This window comes from Cherax quadricarinatus, chromosome 85 (assembly GCF_038502225.1).
Source record: "Cherax quadricarinatus isolate ZL_2023a chromosome 85, ASM3850222v1, whole genome shotgun sequence".
Lineage (NCBI taxonomy): Eukaryota > Metazoa > Arthropoda > Malacostraca > Decapoda > Parastacidae > Cherax > Cherax quadricarinatus.
The window spans coordinates 18,815,196-18,832,319 of NC_091376.1; the positions used below are offsets into that span (position 1 = coordinate 18,815,196).

The 17,124-nt window shown below is 38.8% G+C and overlaps 1 protein-coding gene across 1 annotated transcript in view; it reads right to left on the bottom strand.

Moving 5' to 3' along the window:
• LOC128703103 (uncharacterized) overlaps positions 1 to 17,124 on the bottom strand; it is a 209,150-nt gene that overhangs the window by 52,293 nt on the left and 139,733 nt on the right. The window contains exons 8-9 of the mRNA XM_070103530.1: positions 14,905 to 15,177; positions 6,524 to 6,728 (exon numbers count right to left, since the gene is read on the bottom strand). Coding sequence (XP_069959631.1) covers positions 6,524 to 6,728; positions 14,905 to 15,177 — 478 coding nt within the window. The remainder of the gene's footprint in view (positions 1 to 6,523; positions 6,729 to 14,904; positions 15,178 to 17,124) is intronic.

The window sequence follows — 17,124 nt, forward strand, 5'->3', positions numbered from 1 at the left end:
ATACCAAACTTCTGAGTGTAAAACTCATCATTAAATACAAATTTTGCATCAACAATTCAAAGTTTAATAAGTTTAATGATAGTAGGAACTGGCAATGGTAAATCATACTTAACGAGTTCTTCAGATAAGAAACTTTATAAATCATCAACAGGAACTTTCGTAAACAAGGAAGTAACATCAAAACTAACCATGTTAAAATCATTTAAGTCAGTCAAGGAGCTTAATTTATCAACCAAGTCTATGTTGTTTTTAACATTAAAGTTAGAAATTTTGCCAAAAATAGGGCTCAAAAAATCGACAAGCCATTTGGATAATTTATATGAAACTGACCCTATGGAGCTAATAATTGGTCTGACTGGATTCCCTGGTTTGTGTGTTTTTATTAGTCCATACATGTAAGGTAAAGATGGATTAGTGGAAGTAAATTGTTTGACTAATTCATCTTTGCCTTTCAGTAGAAGTTTTATTGTTTTATTGAAATTGCTGTTAACGGTTTCTAGGGGATTTTTCCTAAGTTTAGAATAGGTTTCAGTATCATCTAAGAGATGGAAACACAGTATGTTGGATCATTGCTATAATAAACGGAGAAGAATTTGTAATGAACTCAAGAGCAAACTACAAAGAAAATTAGACATTTTAATTGAAAATAGTGATTGGACAAAGCATGCTAATAACAGTTTTGTAAATAACTTATCAGATGAAATTTTACACAAACATACAACTGCTGCTCTAGGTTTTGGCCTAAGTTTTGCAACTTCAAAAAAACTTAATAATGTTGAAATTGCAAAAGCCTTTAGTAACTTTGAGAAATTTTCTGATTTATCCTCTGATGAAATTAATATTAGTAAAGGAATGGTATACAGCTCTATGTTAAAACCAAACATTCCCAATTGCCCTCAAAGATTCTTTAAGTCTTATGATACACTTAATAACAATAAAAATTTGCGCCTTACTAAAGCAGACAAAATAAATGCAATAGTAATTATGAAAGAAAATGATTACCAAGACAAAATAATCTCTTACGACTTAGATGATACTGAAACCTATTCTAAACTTAGGAAAAATCCCCTAGAAACCGTTAACAGCAATTTCAATAAAACAATAAAACTTCTACTGAAAGGCAAAGATGAATTAGTCAAACAATTTACTTCCACTAATCCATCTTTACCTTACATGTATGGACTAATAAAAACACACAAACCTGGGAATCCAGTCAGACCAATTATTAGCTCCATAGGGTCAGTTTCATATAAATTATCCAAATGGCTTGTTGATATTTTGAGCCCTATTGTTGGCAAAATTTCTAACTTTAATGTTAAAAACAACATAGACTTTGTTGATAAATTAAGCTCCTTGACTGACTTAAAAGATTTTAACATGGTTAGTTTTGATGTTACTTCCTTGTTTACGAAAGTTCCTGTTGATGATTTATTAAGTTTCTCATCTGAAGAACTCGTTAACTATGATTTACCATTGCCAGTTCCTACTATCATTAAAATTATTAAACTTTGCATTGTTGATGCAAAATTTGTATTTAATGATAAGTTTTACACTCAGAAGTTTGGTATGGCAATGGGAAATCCTCTTTCACCTGTTCTTAGTAACCTATACATGGAATTTTTTGAAACAAGGTTGCTTAACACAATCCTCCCAAATAGAGCTAAATGGTTCAGATATGTTGATGATATTTTGTGTCTTATGCCCAAAAATGTAGATATACACCATTTCCTTGGAAAATTAAATAACTTAGCCCATTCTATAAACTTTACTGTTGAGTTTGAAGAAAATAACTCATTGCCTTTTCTAGATGTTTTAATTATTAAAGGTAATAAAGAATTCAAATTTAAAATTTACAGAAAACCTACAAATAACTGCTCCTATGTCCACTATTATTCCTCGCATCAAGATAGAGTCAAACTGTCTGTTTTCTCATCAGTGTTTTTGAGAGCTTTACGAATTTGTAGTCCTGAGTTCATAGATGAGGAAATATCCAAAATTTATGAAATAGGCCATACCCCCGGCCGGACTTGAACCCGCGGTCATAGAGTCTCAAAACTCCAGCCCGCGGGTTCAATCCCGGCCGGGGGTATGGTTTGTTTGCAATCGTGTCATTACGATTTCTTGAGTTATGAAATAGGTAATGATTTAAAATACCCAAGAAATGTAATTGATAAATCTTTTCAAGTTGCTAGAAATACTTTTTACAATCCAAAAAGGGACAACCAACCTTATTCAACTAAAAATATGTTGGTTCTCCCTTACCATGAAAACTTGGTTGATATGCCTTCTCTTCTTAAGACTTTTAATATTAAAGTTCTATTCAAAAATCTTGATACAGTAAAAAAACTTTTGATAAAGAATTCCCCCAAAATGCTGATGGATGTGTCTATAAGATTCCTTGTAAAATTTGCGATGAAGTTTATTACGGTCAAACTGGTAAAAATCTCGAACTAAGATTAAAACAACATAAATATTGCATTAGAACTGGACAAGATTCCAATGCTCTATTTATTCATGTAAGAGATTTTAACCATCCAATTGATTTTCAAAAAGTTGAGAAAGTAGTATCAAGCAAGTCCATGGCCGACAGGAATATAATTGAATCTTGCTTCATAAAAAGCAGTTTTGACAATAATATGAATATTTCCTTAGGTTTATATAAATTAGATCCATTTATAATTAATAGAATTTGGGAAGAATTTAATAATACATTGGACAAATAATAATTTTTAAATTTTGTTGGGTAGAATAGTTTGTTGGTGAGTTGTGCAAAGGACCTGTCCAGTTGGGCCGGCACACGTCAGGTGTTTAACCATTGTGGGATCTGATATTGAGGTGTTGGCCAGACCCCTTATATAGCTTCCTTGGATGCTTTACTTTCGTAGTTCCTTGATAATGTGAGTAGTCACGAAAGCGCTTGGAATTTCTCTATTCTTTCAGAGTGGTTGTTTTGCATATTCTGAAATCACCTGTTTACTGTGATCTTATTGCATATATATATATATATATATATATATATATATATATATATATATATATATATATATATATATATATATATATATATATATATATATATATATATATATATATATATATATATATATATATATATATATATATATATATATATATATATATACATATATATATATATATATATATATATATATATATATATATATATATATATATATATATATATATATATATATATATATATATATATATATATATATATTTGGTAGGGTGTGCAAAAAGAAGAAAATTAAAGGTGAATACAGGAAAGAGTAAGGTTATGAGGATAACAAAAAGATTAGGTGATGAAAGATTGAATATCAGATTGGAGGGAGAGAGTATGGAGGAGGTGAACGTATTCAGATATTTGGGAGTGGACGTGTCAGCGGATGGGTCTATGAAAGATGAGGTGAATCATAGAATTGATGAGGGAAAAAGAGTGAGTGGTGCACTTAGGAGTCTGTGGAGACAAAGAACTTTGTCCTTGGAGGCAAAGAGGGGAATGTATGAGAGTATAGTTTTACCAACGCTCTTATATGGGTGTGAAGCGTGGGTGATGAATGTTGCAGCGAGGAGAAGGCTGGAGGCAGTGGAGATGTCATGTCTGAGGGCAATGTGTGGTGTGAATATAATGCAGAGAATTCGTAGTTTGGAAGTTAGGAGGAGGTGCGGGATTACCAAAACTGTTGTCCAGAGGGCTGAGGAAGGGTTGTTGAGGTGGTTCGGACATGTAGAGAGAATGGAGCGAAACAGAATGACTTCAAGAGTGTATCAGTCTGTAGTGGAAGGAAGGCGGGGTAGGGGTCGGCCTAGGAAGGGTTGGAGGGAGGGGGTAAAGGAGGTTTTGTGTGCGAGGGGCTTGGACTTCCAGCAGGCATGCGTGAGCGTGTTTGATAGGAGTGAATGGAGACAAATGGTTTTTAATACTTGACGTGCTGTTGGAGTGTGAGCAAAGTAACATTTATGAAGGGATTCAGGGAAACCGGCAGGCCGGACTTGAGTCCTGGAGATGGGAAGTACAGTGCCTGCACTCTGAAGGAGGGGTGTTAATGTTGCAGTTTAAAAACTGTAGTGTAAAGCACCCTTCTGGCAAGACAGTGATGGAGTGAATGATGGTGAAAGTTTTTCTTTTTCGGGCCACCCTGCCTTGGTGGGAATCGGCCGGTGTGATAATAAAAATATATATATATATATATATATATATATATATATATATATATATATATATATATATATATATATATATATAAGTACCACATCTATGGCTGGACTGGGGACCCTCATCCTCAGAGAAGACAATAAACGTACCTCAGTTAAAACTCAAGGTTCTCCACGGAGCTGTTTGAATATTTTCTTCTCCTACTACCCCCTATAGTTGATATTCTATGTGAACATTTATTAATAAACAGAATACATTTACAGAAAAACATTAACATGAATACAATGACACAATGTATCAAAGATCATGAATTTTCTCCAGCTCCTCTGAGGCTGGACGCAAGCCAAGTATGCAGCAAGCATTTCCCCTCTGGATGGCTATGCTGAGGTGCTTGAACATGAAAGTGGCTGCCCTTGGGTCCCTGGTGGTGTCGATGAGTCTGGAACCCAATTCTTTAAGGAAACATGTGACATTTTCCCCCATGATCCCAAGGTCTCTGATCACACTGGGATAAATTGATACTATTGGCTTATGTCCCTGTACTTGCTGATCTTGTACTCCTCCCTGTGGTCAGCAGGTCCTCCCTGTCGCCCCACACCATGATGGATATAGGTGTCAGCCAGTGTGGACACACAGGTATAGTCCCATGCTTAGAGCTTGCCATTCTTCCAAGGATAGATGGTGATCCCGTAAGGGTGGTTTACTGGGTTGTGGGTATTGTTGGCTGCTAGTGATCAGGGCTCCCTCTCGGCTGGGCATCCAGCTGTAGCAAGGGTTCTCTTAATGATGTAGTTGACCTCATTGTGTCTTGCATGCCAGCCCTTGGTTTTGGAACAGTTAAGACCATGTAGACCGTATTGGTCTGCTTGGGAATTTCACGTCCGAACAACTAGAGAGAATAGAACGCATATTACTACTACAAAACTCTCAAATCGAAGCTAGAAGACATCTAAACGAGGAAGAATTTAGGCGTGAAAGGTTTCGTTTTGAAACAAAGCAGGAGGGAGGTCTGGAAGAGAGAGACGTGAAGAGCACTGTAACCAGGTTTGACTTACATAAAGCAGTTCTGATGGTACCTAAGTTTAACGAAACAGACTTAGATGAATTCTTTGAAATTTTTGAGAATCAGGCATGTTCAATGGGCTGGCCCGAAGACAAATGGGCCACATTGCTGCACACGTTTCTATATGGAAAGGCGCAGTCTTGTGTCGCCTTTTTACCATATGAGTTTTATGTCCAGTACGACGTAGTAAAGAGAACTATTTTAGAAGCATATGACATGCTCCCTATTAGTTACCAAATAGCTTTTCATTCCATGAAACGGCAAACAGGACAAACTTATGTAGATTTTGCCTGAGGGAAAGCAGTGGCGTTTGAACGTTGGTGTCGAGTTTCTCAGGTTATGTCTTTAAAAGATCTATCACAATTAATGTTACTAGAAGATTTTTACACAAATTTTCCAGAGGGAGTTCGCCAGTATCTTGTTGGCCATCCGCAAACGACGTTGTTAGAGACTGCCACGCTGGCAGACAACTTTGAGATTTCCCAGATGTTGGTACAATCTGAATACAGCCAGGTTATCAAACCAGCAACAAGACCCGAACCTGCGAAGCCTTTTGGTAAGCGACCTACCCAACCCGTTCACTTCCATGTAACAAGTAAACCTGAAGTAAAACACCAAATTCATTTGAGCCCATCCTATAGACAAGATAGGGCATTGGGAAAAATTAAATGTTCGTACTGTTCAAAGCTTGGGCATTTCAAATCACAATGCTTTAAGCATGACAGGGACCAGGGAAGGAGCCCATCCAATGGCTTACCCACACATTTCATATCCTCTACGACTCATCCAAGGAAGTCCAAACCAGGAGTAGACACTCGGTCCCAGGGAAAAGGAACAGATCCTCCTACTTGACTAAGCAGAACATGGGTATCATCGTCAAACTTGTCAAGGGCTATGAGTCCTTACTTTTCCAAAAGCAAAGTAGGAATTACCGATAGCCAGCTGTTACAAGTAAACTTCTTTAGGAATACGGGGACCTACTTAACATTATTAAGAGAAGGACTGTTATTATTCCCCGCCGAATCATATATGGGTTTCGACGCTCTGTTGGAAGCTTATGGTGGCTCCACTATGCTAGTACCCCTATACAAGTTATATGTTGAAACTCCTATTTTTACTGGCTGAATGTCAATCGGAGTGTTTCCAACTAACTTCCCAATAAAAGGCATAGACCTATTGATGGGGAGCAATTGAGCGGAAGAAGGAATATGGAAAGAGCCCATAGTTATGGAAAATCCAACTGAGGAAAATTACGCCATCGAAGCCAGACAAACGGAACCTACCCTCTTTCCTCTGAGCATAGTAACCTGGGCAATGACCAAACAGTCACGTTCTCCATTGGTATCGGAGGAAGTCATGGACGACGTCGACGTAGGAGTAGGAGCCATATACAACGAAAGCTCAAGTTTCGAGCCAACAGTACAACCAGAACCGATACGAGTTCCAAAGTCGGTGGTTTCCGAAATAGATTTATTCTCGAAATAGGATCTAGTAAGAGAACTCCAAATAGACCCCTCCTTAAGTGACATCAGGAAGCTTGCTGTGTCGGGAGAAGAAACCCTTAAAAGTGACAGCTGTTATTAATGGGAGAAGGACTTACTGAAAAAGAAAGAAAGATCTCTTAAAAGTGATCATCTTGTGGTCTTGCCTACCCTGTTTAGAAATTTAGCATGTAAGTTTGCTCACGATAGTCCTCAAGGTGGACATCTGGGACAAAAGAAGACTTTTAGAAAAATTGCTAAGCACTTTATATGGCCAAAAATGAAGGAAGAAGTGGAAAGGTATGTAAGAAGCTGTTCCATGTGTCATCTAGTAGGCAAACCTGCACATAATCAACCACCTGCGCTGTTGAACCCTATACAAGTAAGAGGCAAACCCTTTTCACGTCTGGTGATAGACTGTGTCGGCCCGCTACCCAAGACTCGGCAGGGCAACCAGTTCCTGTTCACCATCATGGACACCATCACCAGGTACCCGGGAGCAGTTCCTCTCAGGAGGATTAATGCTCGCCTAATAGTGAGAGCACTGATTAAGTTCTTCTCTCACTTCGGATTCCCAAGAGAAGTTCAGTCAGATCAATGGTCGAATTTTACTTCAAAATTTTTTCGTTAGGAGTCAAGACGGCTTACGCAATGGCCTATCGACCCCAATCGCAAGGCATGGTGGAGAGGTTCCATCAAACTCTGAAGATTATGATGCGGTCCTATTGTCTGCAGTATTCTAAAGATTGGGATGAAGGTATTCCACTACTCTTGTTTGCCCTAAGAGAAAGCGAAGAAGACAACTTGAAGTTTTCACCATTTGAGTTAATATATGGGCATCAAATTAGAGAACCGGTACAGATTCTCAAAGAAGCTTGGATCGGGGAAGAAACGCCGACTTTTAGGAGCTCTCCTACTTTAATGAAAAAACGCCTGAGTCTAGTTACAGAATTGGCCACTGAAAACTTACGACAAGCACAAATTAAGACGAAAGAGGAATGTGATCACCAAACTAATCTTTGTCCATTTGAACCAAAAGATCAAGTTCTGGTTCAACGATTTCATCAGGGACATGCTCTACAGCCCAAATTTGATGGTGACGTGACGTGAACTACTTGGTAAGGATGCCGAAGAAGAGGAACTCACAACGGACATATCACATTAATTAATTTAAACCCTATTCAGGAATCGTTTCTCCAATTTCTACTATAATGTCTCTGAACCAAGAACGGGCTCCAGCAAGTTTGGATGAAATGATAGGAAACCCGGTTCTTCTGAACATTTCGACAGCCTTAAAGAATTTAAATTCTTTACTGATAAATCTGGATGTAGACAAAGGACACGAAATAAAATCCCTGATTAAGGCAAACCTCCGACTATTCAACGACGTCCCAAAACTGTGTACGTTGGGTGTGTATGATATTACTCTCAGGGAACCTACTCCAATCAAGCAATCTCCCTACAGAGTGAGTCCCAAGAAACAAGGTGAGCTAGAGGCAGAGGTGAACTTCTTACTCTCACACGGGTTGATAAAACCAAGTAACAGTCCTTGGGCATCCCCGTGCATTCTAGTCCCCAAACCAGATGGGACCACCCGTATGTGCACGGATTATAGAAAAGTCAATTCTGTAACAGTGCCTGATGGGTTCCCAATACCCAGAATTGATGACTTAATAGATAAGGTCTCCAGAGCTAAGTATATCAGTAAATTGGACTTGTTAAGGTGTTACCAAGTCCCATTGTCACCCAGAGCTCAAGAGATATCAGCCTTTATGATACCTGGTGGCCTGTACAAGTATTGAGTTATGCCCTTCAGATTCTGTAATGCGGCCGCTATGTTCCAGCGTATTATGAACATACTTAGGGGAGGATTGGACAGGGTAGAAGCTTACTTAGATGACTTAGTAGTATACAGCAACAGTTGGCCTCAACACCTTAGACAACTTAGAGCCTTGTTTGATGCCTTATGTAAACATAATTTTACAGTGAATTTGTCCAAGTGTGAGTTTGGCCAGACGAAAATTAAATACTTGGGGTTTCGGACTGGACAAGGTGAAGTTGCTCCTTTGAACGCCAAAGTAAAGGCCCTCTTAGAATTTCCTATCCCTAAGGATAGGAAAAGCATATCGAGATTTATAGGAGTTGCCGGTTACTACCGTCAGTTCTGTCCGAATTTTGCACAGGTAATTTTTCCCCTAACTGAATTAACAAGTCCAAAAACAGTTTTCATGGACCCAGGACTGTGAAATTGTTTTTAATCATTTAAAAAGATTACTATCCTCTTCCCCAGTATTGCTAAGTCCTGATTTTAATAAACCATTCAACTTACAAATAGATGCCAGTGCGTATGCTTTGGGAGCCGCATTGTCACAGAAGGCTCCGAATTCTGACCTGTTGCAACCTGTTTCTTATTTTACACAAATAACCCGCACATAAAAGAGAGAAGCTTTCGACGACGTTTCGGTCCGACTTGGACCAGTCACGGTATTGTGCCTTTTTTTTGTTATTTATTGTTTCTTATTTTTCTTCTAAGTTAAAGAAATGCCAAATTCAGTACTCAACTATAGAAAAAGAAGCCTTAGCTCTTGTTGTATCCCTAGAGAATTTTGATGTATATTTAGGAACTCCCCATCAGATATCAGTGTACTCCGATCACAATCCATTGACCTTCATAAATACTATGAAATCGAAGAATGCCAGAATACTTCGTTGGGCTCTGAGAATTCAACCCTTCTCTATTACTATTTCCCATGTAAAAGGAAAACATAATCTCATTGCCGATACCCTCTCTAGGCCTTGAATCTTTATTAATATACTCTTATTTTTAACAGTATGAGTCGGTACTTTTATGACCATCTATGTTGTGGAGAAAACTGGAGCTGATGTAGGAATGCTGTCTATGTTACAACCTCTGCTACTACGACCGTTGCAACCCACCACCGAGAGTAAGACAATGGCGACAGTCAGTCGCGAGGGGGGAGGTGTTACGCGCCCCTCCTTCACGCTCCATTATATACAAACATAAAAGGCCTGGTTAAAATAAGTTCTGTAGTAATATATCGCGAACCACTTTATTACTAGCTAGATAAAGCAGGTTCGACTATATATTATTATCGGGTAGGGTATAAATCATCGAAGGCACTCTCAAGCAAGTTGTATTCAATAAGATGTTATTCGTTAGGCATTATTATAGTATTATATTATATTATACTGTATTATATTATTATTGTATTATAGTAGGTTGATTACTGTGTTCTGTTACGCAAGTGGGAAACCACTACTTTAGAGACCAGTTGATGGTCCCAGAATTGGCGCCTCTTGCTACCTCCTGACCGACCTGACGTCAGACCACTGAGCATTTGAACAGTCAGATCATAGCACTGACTCTGATCGGGTCTTCAACCCAGAGATCTTAACTTGGTCAATAATTCTAGATCGTGTCTATTGTCTTAACTTTGCTGTTAATTCCAAAAGTCTGATAACCCTTCTCTTTAAGAAGGATTACCTGAAGGCTACCTGTAGGTTATTCCCGGTCCATGACCAGGCATCCCGGTGGATCAGGGCCTGATCAACCAGGCTGTTACTGCTGGCCGCATGCAGTCCAACGTACGAGCCACAGCCCGGCTGATCCGGCACTGGCTTTAGGTATCTGTCCAGCTCTCTTGAAGGCAGCCAGGGGCTTATTAGCAATTCCCCTAATGCTTGATGGGAGGCTGTTGAACAGTCTTGGGCCCCAGACACTTATGGTATTTTCCCTTAGTGTACCAATGGCGCCCCTACTTTTAATTGGGGGGCATTTTGCATCGCCTGCTCAGTCTTTTACTTTCGTGTGTAGATTTGGGACCATTCCTTCCAGGATTTCACAAGTGTAGATTATGATATATCTCTCCCTCCTGCGTTCCAGCGAGTACAAGTCAAGTGCTTCCAAGCGTTCCCAGTAGTTAAGGTGCTTGACAGAACTTATACGTGCAGTAAAGGATCTTTGTACACTCTCTAGATCTGCAATTTCACCTGCTATGAATGGAGATGTTAATGTACAGCAGTATTCCAGCCTAGAGAGAACAAGTGATTTGAAAAGGATCATCAACTCTCGTTCTGAACGTTCTCATTATCCATCCTATCATTTTCTTTGCACTTGCGATCGTGGTACTGTTGTGATCCTTGAAAGTGAGATCCTCAGACATTACTACTCCCAGGTCCCTTACATTATTTTTCCACTCTATTGTATGGCCAGAGTCTGTAGTATACTCTGTTCTAGTTATTATCTCCTCCAGTTTTCCATAACGGAGCAGTTGGAATTTGTCCTCATTGAACATCATATTGTTTACCGTTGCCCACTGGAAAACTTTGTTTATATCTTCTTGGAGGTTAACCGCGTCCTCAGCAGATGACAGCCTCATGCAGATCCTAGTGTCATCCGCAAAGGATAATACGGTGCTGTGGTGTATATCTCTGTCTATGTCTGATATGAGGATGAGGAATAAGATGGGGGCGAGTACTGTGCCTTGTGGAACAGAGCTCTTCACTATGGCAGCCTCCGATTTAACTCTGTTGACCACTACTCTTTGTGTTCGATTTGTTAGGAAGTTGAAGATCCATCTCCCCACTTTCCCAGTTATTCCTTTAGCACGTATTTTATTGGCTATTAATCCATGATCGCATTTGTCAAATGCTTTTGCAAAGTCTGTGTATATTACATCTGCATTCTGATTTTCTTCCAGTGCATCCAAGGCCAAATCATAGTGATCCAGTAGTTGTGAAAGGCAGGAGCGACCTGCCCTGAACCAAGTTGCCCTGGATTGTGCAGATTTTGGGAATCCAGGTGATTTGCAATCCTGCTTCTTAGCACACTTTCAAAGATTTTTATGTTGTGGGACGTCAGAGCTATTGGTCTATAGTTCTTAGCTAATGCTTTGCTGCCACCTTTATGGAGTGGGGCTATATCCGTTGTTTTAAGTGACTGTGGAATTTCACCCATGTCCAAGCTCCTCCTCCATAGTGTACTTAGGGCACGCGAGAGGGGTTTCTTGCAGTTCTTAATGAAAACAGAGTTCCACAAGTCTGAGCCCGGGGCTCAATGCATGGGCATGTTGTCAATGGCTTTTTCGAAATCTATCAAAGTTAGGGTGATGTCGGAAATCTAGCATACATTTATGGAGTTTTGAGGCTCATTCATGAAGAAATCATTTGGGTCGTCGATCCTCAGACTGATTAGTGGTTCACTAAACACAGAGTCGTACTGGGATTTCAATATTTCACTCATTTCCTTGTTGTCATCTGTGTAAGTCCCATCCTGTCTGAGTAAGGGCCCGATACTAGATTTGGTATTTGCCTTGTTTTTGGCATATGAAAAGAAATATTTCGAATTTCTTTCAATTTCACTAATAGCTTTAAGCTCCTCGTGTCTCTCGTGGTTCCTGTAAGAGTCATTTAACTTAAGTTCGATAGTTTCCGCTTCCCTGATTTACTTCCTTGAAGTTCCCATAGTAGTTCTTATTTGGGCTCTTCATTCTAATTATTGTATTATGCTTAATTCATAAGGATTTCAACATACAATTACGTTCCTCATTGTACAGTCTCATTTCATTGATAATAGTGAATTGTCATTTTAATTCACTGACTGGATACCAATAAAGGTTCATAATTAGCAGTAAAGAAAAATAACCAAAAAGCAAAATTAAGTTTTTATTCCCCTATTGTTGCAGCATAGAGCAAGTCATACCTGGAGTTTACCTGGAGAGAGTTTCGGGGGTCAACGCCCCCGCGGCCCGGTCTGTGACCAGGCCTCCTGGTGGATCAGCCCCTGATCAACCAGGCTGTTGCTGCTGGCTGCACGCAAACCAACGTACGAGCCACAGCCCGGCTGATCAGGAACTGACTTTAGGTGCTTGTCCAGTGCCAGCTTGAAGACTTCCAGGGGTCTGTTGGTAATCCCCCTTACATGCAACATCTGCCACATTGCTCCCCTATCCACTCTATCATATGCCTTTTCTAAATCCATAAATGCAATAAAAACTTCCCTACCTTTATCTAAATACTGTTCACATATATGCTTCAATGTAAACACTTGATCTACACATCCCCTACCCACTCTGAAGCCTCCCTGCTCATCCGCAATCCTACATTCTGGCTTACCTCTAATTCTTTCAATTATAACTCTACCGTTTACTTTTCCTGGTATACTCAGTAAACTTATTCCTCTATAATTTTTACAATCTCTTTTGTCCCCCTTCCCTTTATATAAAGGGACTATACATGCTCTCCGCCAATCTCTAGGTACCTTCCCCTCTTTCATACATTTATTAAACAAAAGTACCAACCACTCCAACACTATATCCCCCCCTGCTTTTAACATTTCTGTCATGATCCCGTCAGTTCCAGCTGCTTTACCCTCTTTCATTCTACATAATGCCTCAAGCACCTCCCCCACACTCATATCCTGTTCTTCTTCACTCCCAAAAGATGATATACCTCCCTGGCCAGTGCATGAAATTACCGCTTCCCTTTCTTCGTGGACATTTAAAAATTCCTCAAAATATTCTCGCCATCTACCCAAAACCTCCATCCCCCCATCTACTAACTCCCCTTCTCTGTTTTTAACTGACAACTCAATTCGTTCTCTAGGTTTTCTTAACTTGTTTAACTCACTCCAATTTGTTTTCTTATTTTCATTAAAATTTCTTGACAGTTCCTCTCCCACTCTATCATCTGCTCTCCTTTTGCACTCTCTCCCCTCTCTATTCACCTTTCTTTTACTCTCCATATACTTTACTCTTCTTATAACACTTCTGCTTTGTAAAAACCTCTCATAAGCTAACTTTTCCTCTTTTATCACACCCTTTACTTCATCATTCCACCAATCACTCCTCTTTCCTCTTGCACCCACCCTCCTATAACCACAAATTTCTGCCCCACATTCTAATACTGCATTTTTAAAACTTTTCCAACCCTCTTCAACCTTTCCACTACTCATCTTTGCACTAGCCCACCTTTCTACCAATAGTTGCTTATATCTCACCCGAACTTCCTCCTCCCTTAGTTTATACACACTCACCTCCCTCTTGCTTGTTGTCATTATCCTCTTTTCCCATCTACCTCTTACTCTAACTGTAGCTACAACTAAATAATGATCCGATATATCAGTTGCCATTCTATAAACGTATACATCCTGGAGCCTACCCATCAATCTTTTATCCACCAATACATAATCTAACAAACTACTTTCATTACATGGTATATCATATCTTGTATGTTTATTTATCCTCTTCTTTATAAAATATGTATTACTTATTACCAAACCTCTTTCTACACACAGCTCAATTAAAGGCTCCCCATTTTCATTTACCCCTGGCACCTCAAATTAACCTACTACTCCCTCCACAACATTTTTGCCCACTTTAGCATTGAAATCCCCAACCACCATTACTCTCACACTTGGTTCAAAACTCCCCACGCATTCACTCAACATTTCCCAAAATCTCTCTCTCTCTCTCCTCTACATTTCTCTCTTCTCCGGGTGCATATATGCTTACTATAACCCACTTTTCCCATCCATCCTTTATTTTACTCCACATAATCCTTGAATTAATGCATTTATAGTCCCTCTTTTCCTGCCATAACTTATCCTTCAACATTATTGCTACTCCTTCTTTAGCTCTAACTCTATTTGAAACCCCTGACCTAATCCCATTTATTCCTCTCCACTGAAACTCTCCCACCCCCTTCAGCTTTGTTTCACTTAAAGCCAGGACATCCAGCTTCTTCTCATTCATAACATCCACAATCATCTCTTTCTTATCATTTGCACAACATCCACGCACATTCAGACTTCCCACTTTGACAATTTTCTTCGCACACACACACAAACACACATACACACACACACACACACACACACACACACACACACACACAGGCCTAGTGTCTATTCGACATGTGCCTAGGACAAACTGGTAACTAACACACACACATATATATATATATATATATATATATATATATATATATATATATATATATATATATATATATATATATATATATATATATATATATACATATATATATAATGTATGTATTTAGCATTCCTATCAAAGAAATGCACAAAATCCAATATAAATAAAAACTTGTTATACAGTATAATCCTTCTAACCGCCAAGAAAAGATTTTCTAATCCTTATTCTTTTTTCATCTTGACATCAATGCAGAAGAGTTTAGTAGTAATAACTCTGAAGATGCGACGCAGTGCAAATAAAAAGACGAACACAGCTAGATGGAGGATGAAGATCACGTCCAGCATGAGGAACTCCACCCAGGAGAGCTGTGCCGCTGGTGACCTCAGCTGAGGCGCACCTTTGTGACGGATGACGTACTCCGTCCAGAACACTGCCAGCTCCGTGGGTGGTACAGGCTGATCCCGCAGTGACACTGACATCCTCAGCACGTTTTCCTTATACCTGTGCACAAGTACAGTGAGAAAATCTTGAAGATCAGTCACACAAGTTACAGAACAAAAGAAAAGGAAGCAGAAATATTAAATTATTAGTTATGGAGAGAAAGGACAGGGAATCATGCGTTTGAATCCAACACTAATAATGATGAGGATTAGAATTTAAGTGGACTATGAGAAAGGGTTTTAGTAAATATTTAAATACACGGAGCTGACAGAAGTGTAGATGACTTTATAGAGCGTTAAACCAAGAGTCAAGAAAATTGTAATGGGTGACCTATGCTAAAATGATGAAGCTGTTGAAAACGGCATAGGATGTTCGGAGTTAATGATAATGGCCTCTAATATAACTAAAGAAAGAAAGAATTCTAGTAATAAATAATTCTTTTATCAATAATAAAGAATATTATTAAGAACTGGAGATTTGATGTGGTAACAGCGACAATTTGCTAGATTATATATGAAAAAATTAAAGGTTGGGGAGTAGACTTCTGGATATTACGTTTTTAGAGAAGCGTTTGTATAGCAGATCGTTATTTAGGTGTTACTACACTAAGAGTAAGGGAAAGATGGAGTACTAGAAGAATGACATTAGTAACAGAAAAGTGATAATGAATGAACTGAAGGCGACAGTGGAAGATTCAGTCAAATATTCCAAGAAAAGGTGGTCTAGGGAGAGAATAGATAATAAATAAGTCAGTGTGAAACGAGGTAAATTTTAAATTGCAGTATTATATTTCAAGTGTGGATGCAGGTGGGGAGAGAATGATTGGTGGCATAATGACGTAAAGATGAAGGTAAGGAAGGACAACATTTACAACTGAGAGATTTTTACAAATTGCACTTTTAAAAAAGGTATTGTAAAAAAGAATAATGTGTTGAAAGTAACAAAAAGTCTAGGAAATGAATAATTGTATATCAGAATGAGGGAAAGAATATGGAGGTAGTGAAGGTATTGTGTTATCCGAGAATGAATGCGTCGTCAGATAGGACAGTGAAAGACAAGGTGAACGACAGAATAGACGAGGGTATATGGAAAAGTAGGCGAACGTCCAGCTGTCTGTGAGATGAAATATGATTTGGAGGCAAAAAGAGGACTGCACCAGATTATAGTGGTTCAAATACTTTTATATGGGAATGAAGCTATGGACTTTAAACACTGCAGCGATGGTGAAGCAGTCATGTGTCAGAGCAATGTGTGGTGTAAATATTATGCAGAGAATTCAGTTTTGGGCTATGAAAAAATATGATTCAGATGGTGGAGGAGTGATTGATGAAATGGTTGTAAGTAATGAGAGAATGATATTTAAGTACTTACTGAAGGAGTGGTACTAGTTGTCGCTGGAAAGATTGGAGAGAGAAAGAAGGGAAACAATGTTGAGCATCCAGCAGGCGCGTGAGTGTATTAGGTCGGAGTAACAGTAGACGAGATGATTTTATGATTTGACGTGCTGTTGGAGAGCAAGTCAGCATTTATGAAGTGATTTATGGAAACTCATTAGCCAGATATGAATTCTGCATGTGGGAAGTGCAATGCTTGTACTAAGCAGTGGTGTGGATTTTACAGTGAGGTAGGTAACGAACTCTGATATCTGGTCTGCTGACAAGATTGATATTGCATGAATGATGGTGAACATATTTTTTTCATATGTTTATCTACCCCTTGAAAACGATTATAATTTCTTTTAAAATCAAAACAAAAGCAAAATACAATTTTGAAATTTACAAGTTTTCGTGGATAAGAAGAGTTTATTTTGAGAATAAAGAGCTTAGTTACAAAACCGGAGAGGCTGTAATTCAATAAAAGAACCATTAAAAATTTGAATTATAGTTGAAGACAAATTTACATACCTAGGATTGTTTAGAATTTTGGTGAGAGCGCCAACGATCACGTCCACAGTAAGTTCTTCCCATATCAAAAAGTCTCCTAGTCCAGAGTTCTTAATAAACATGC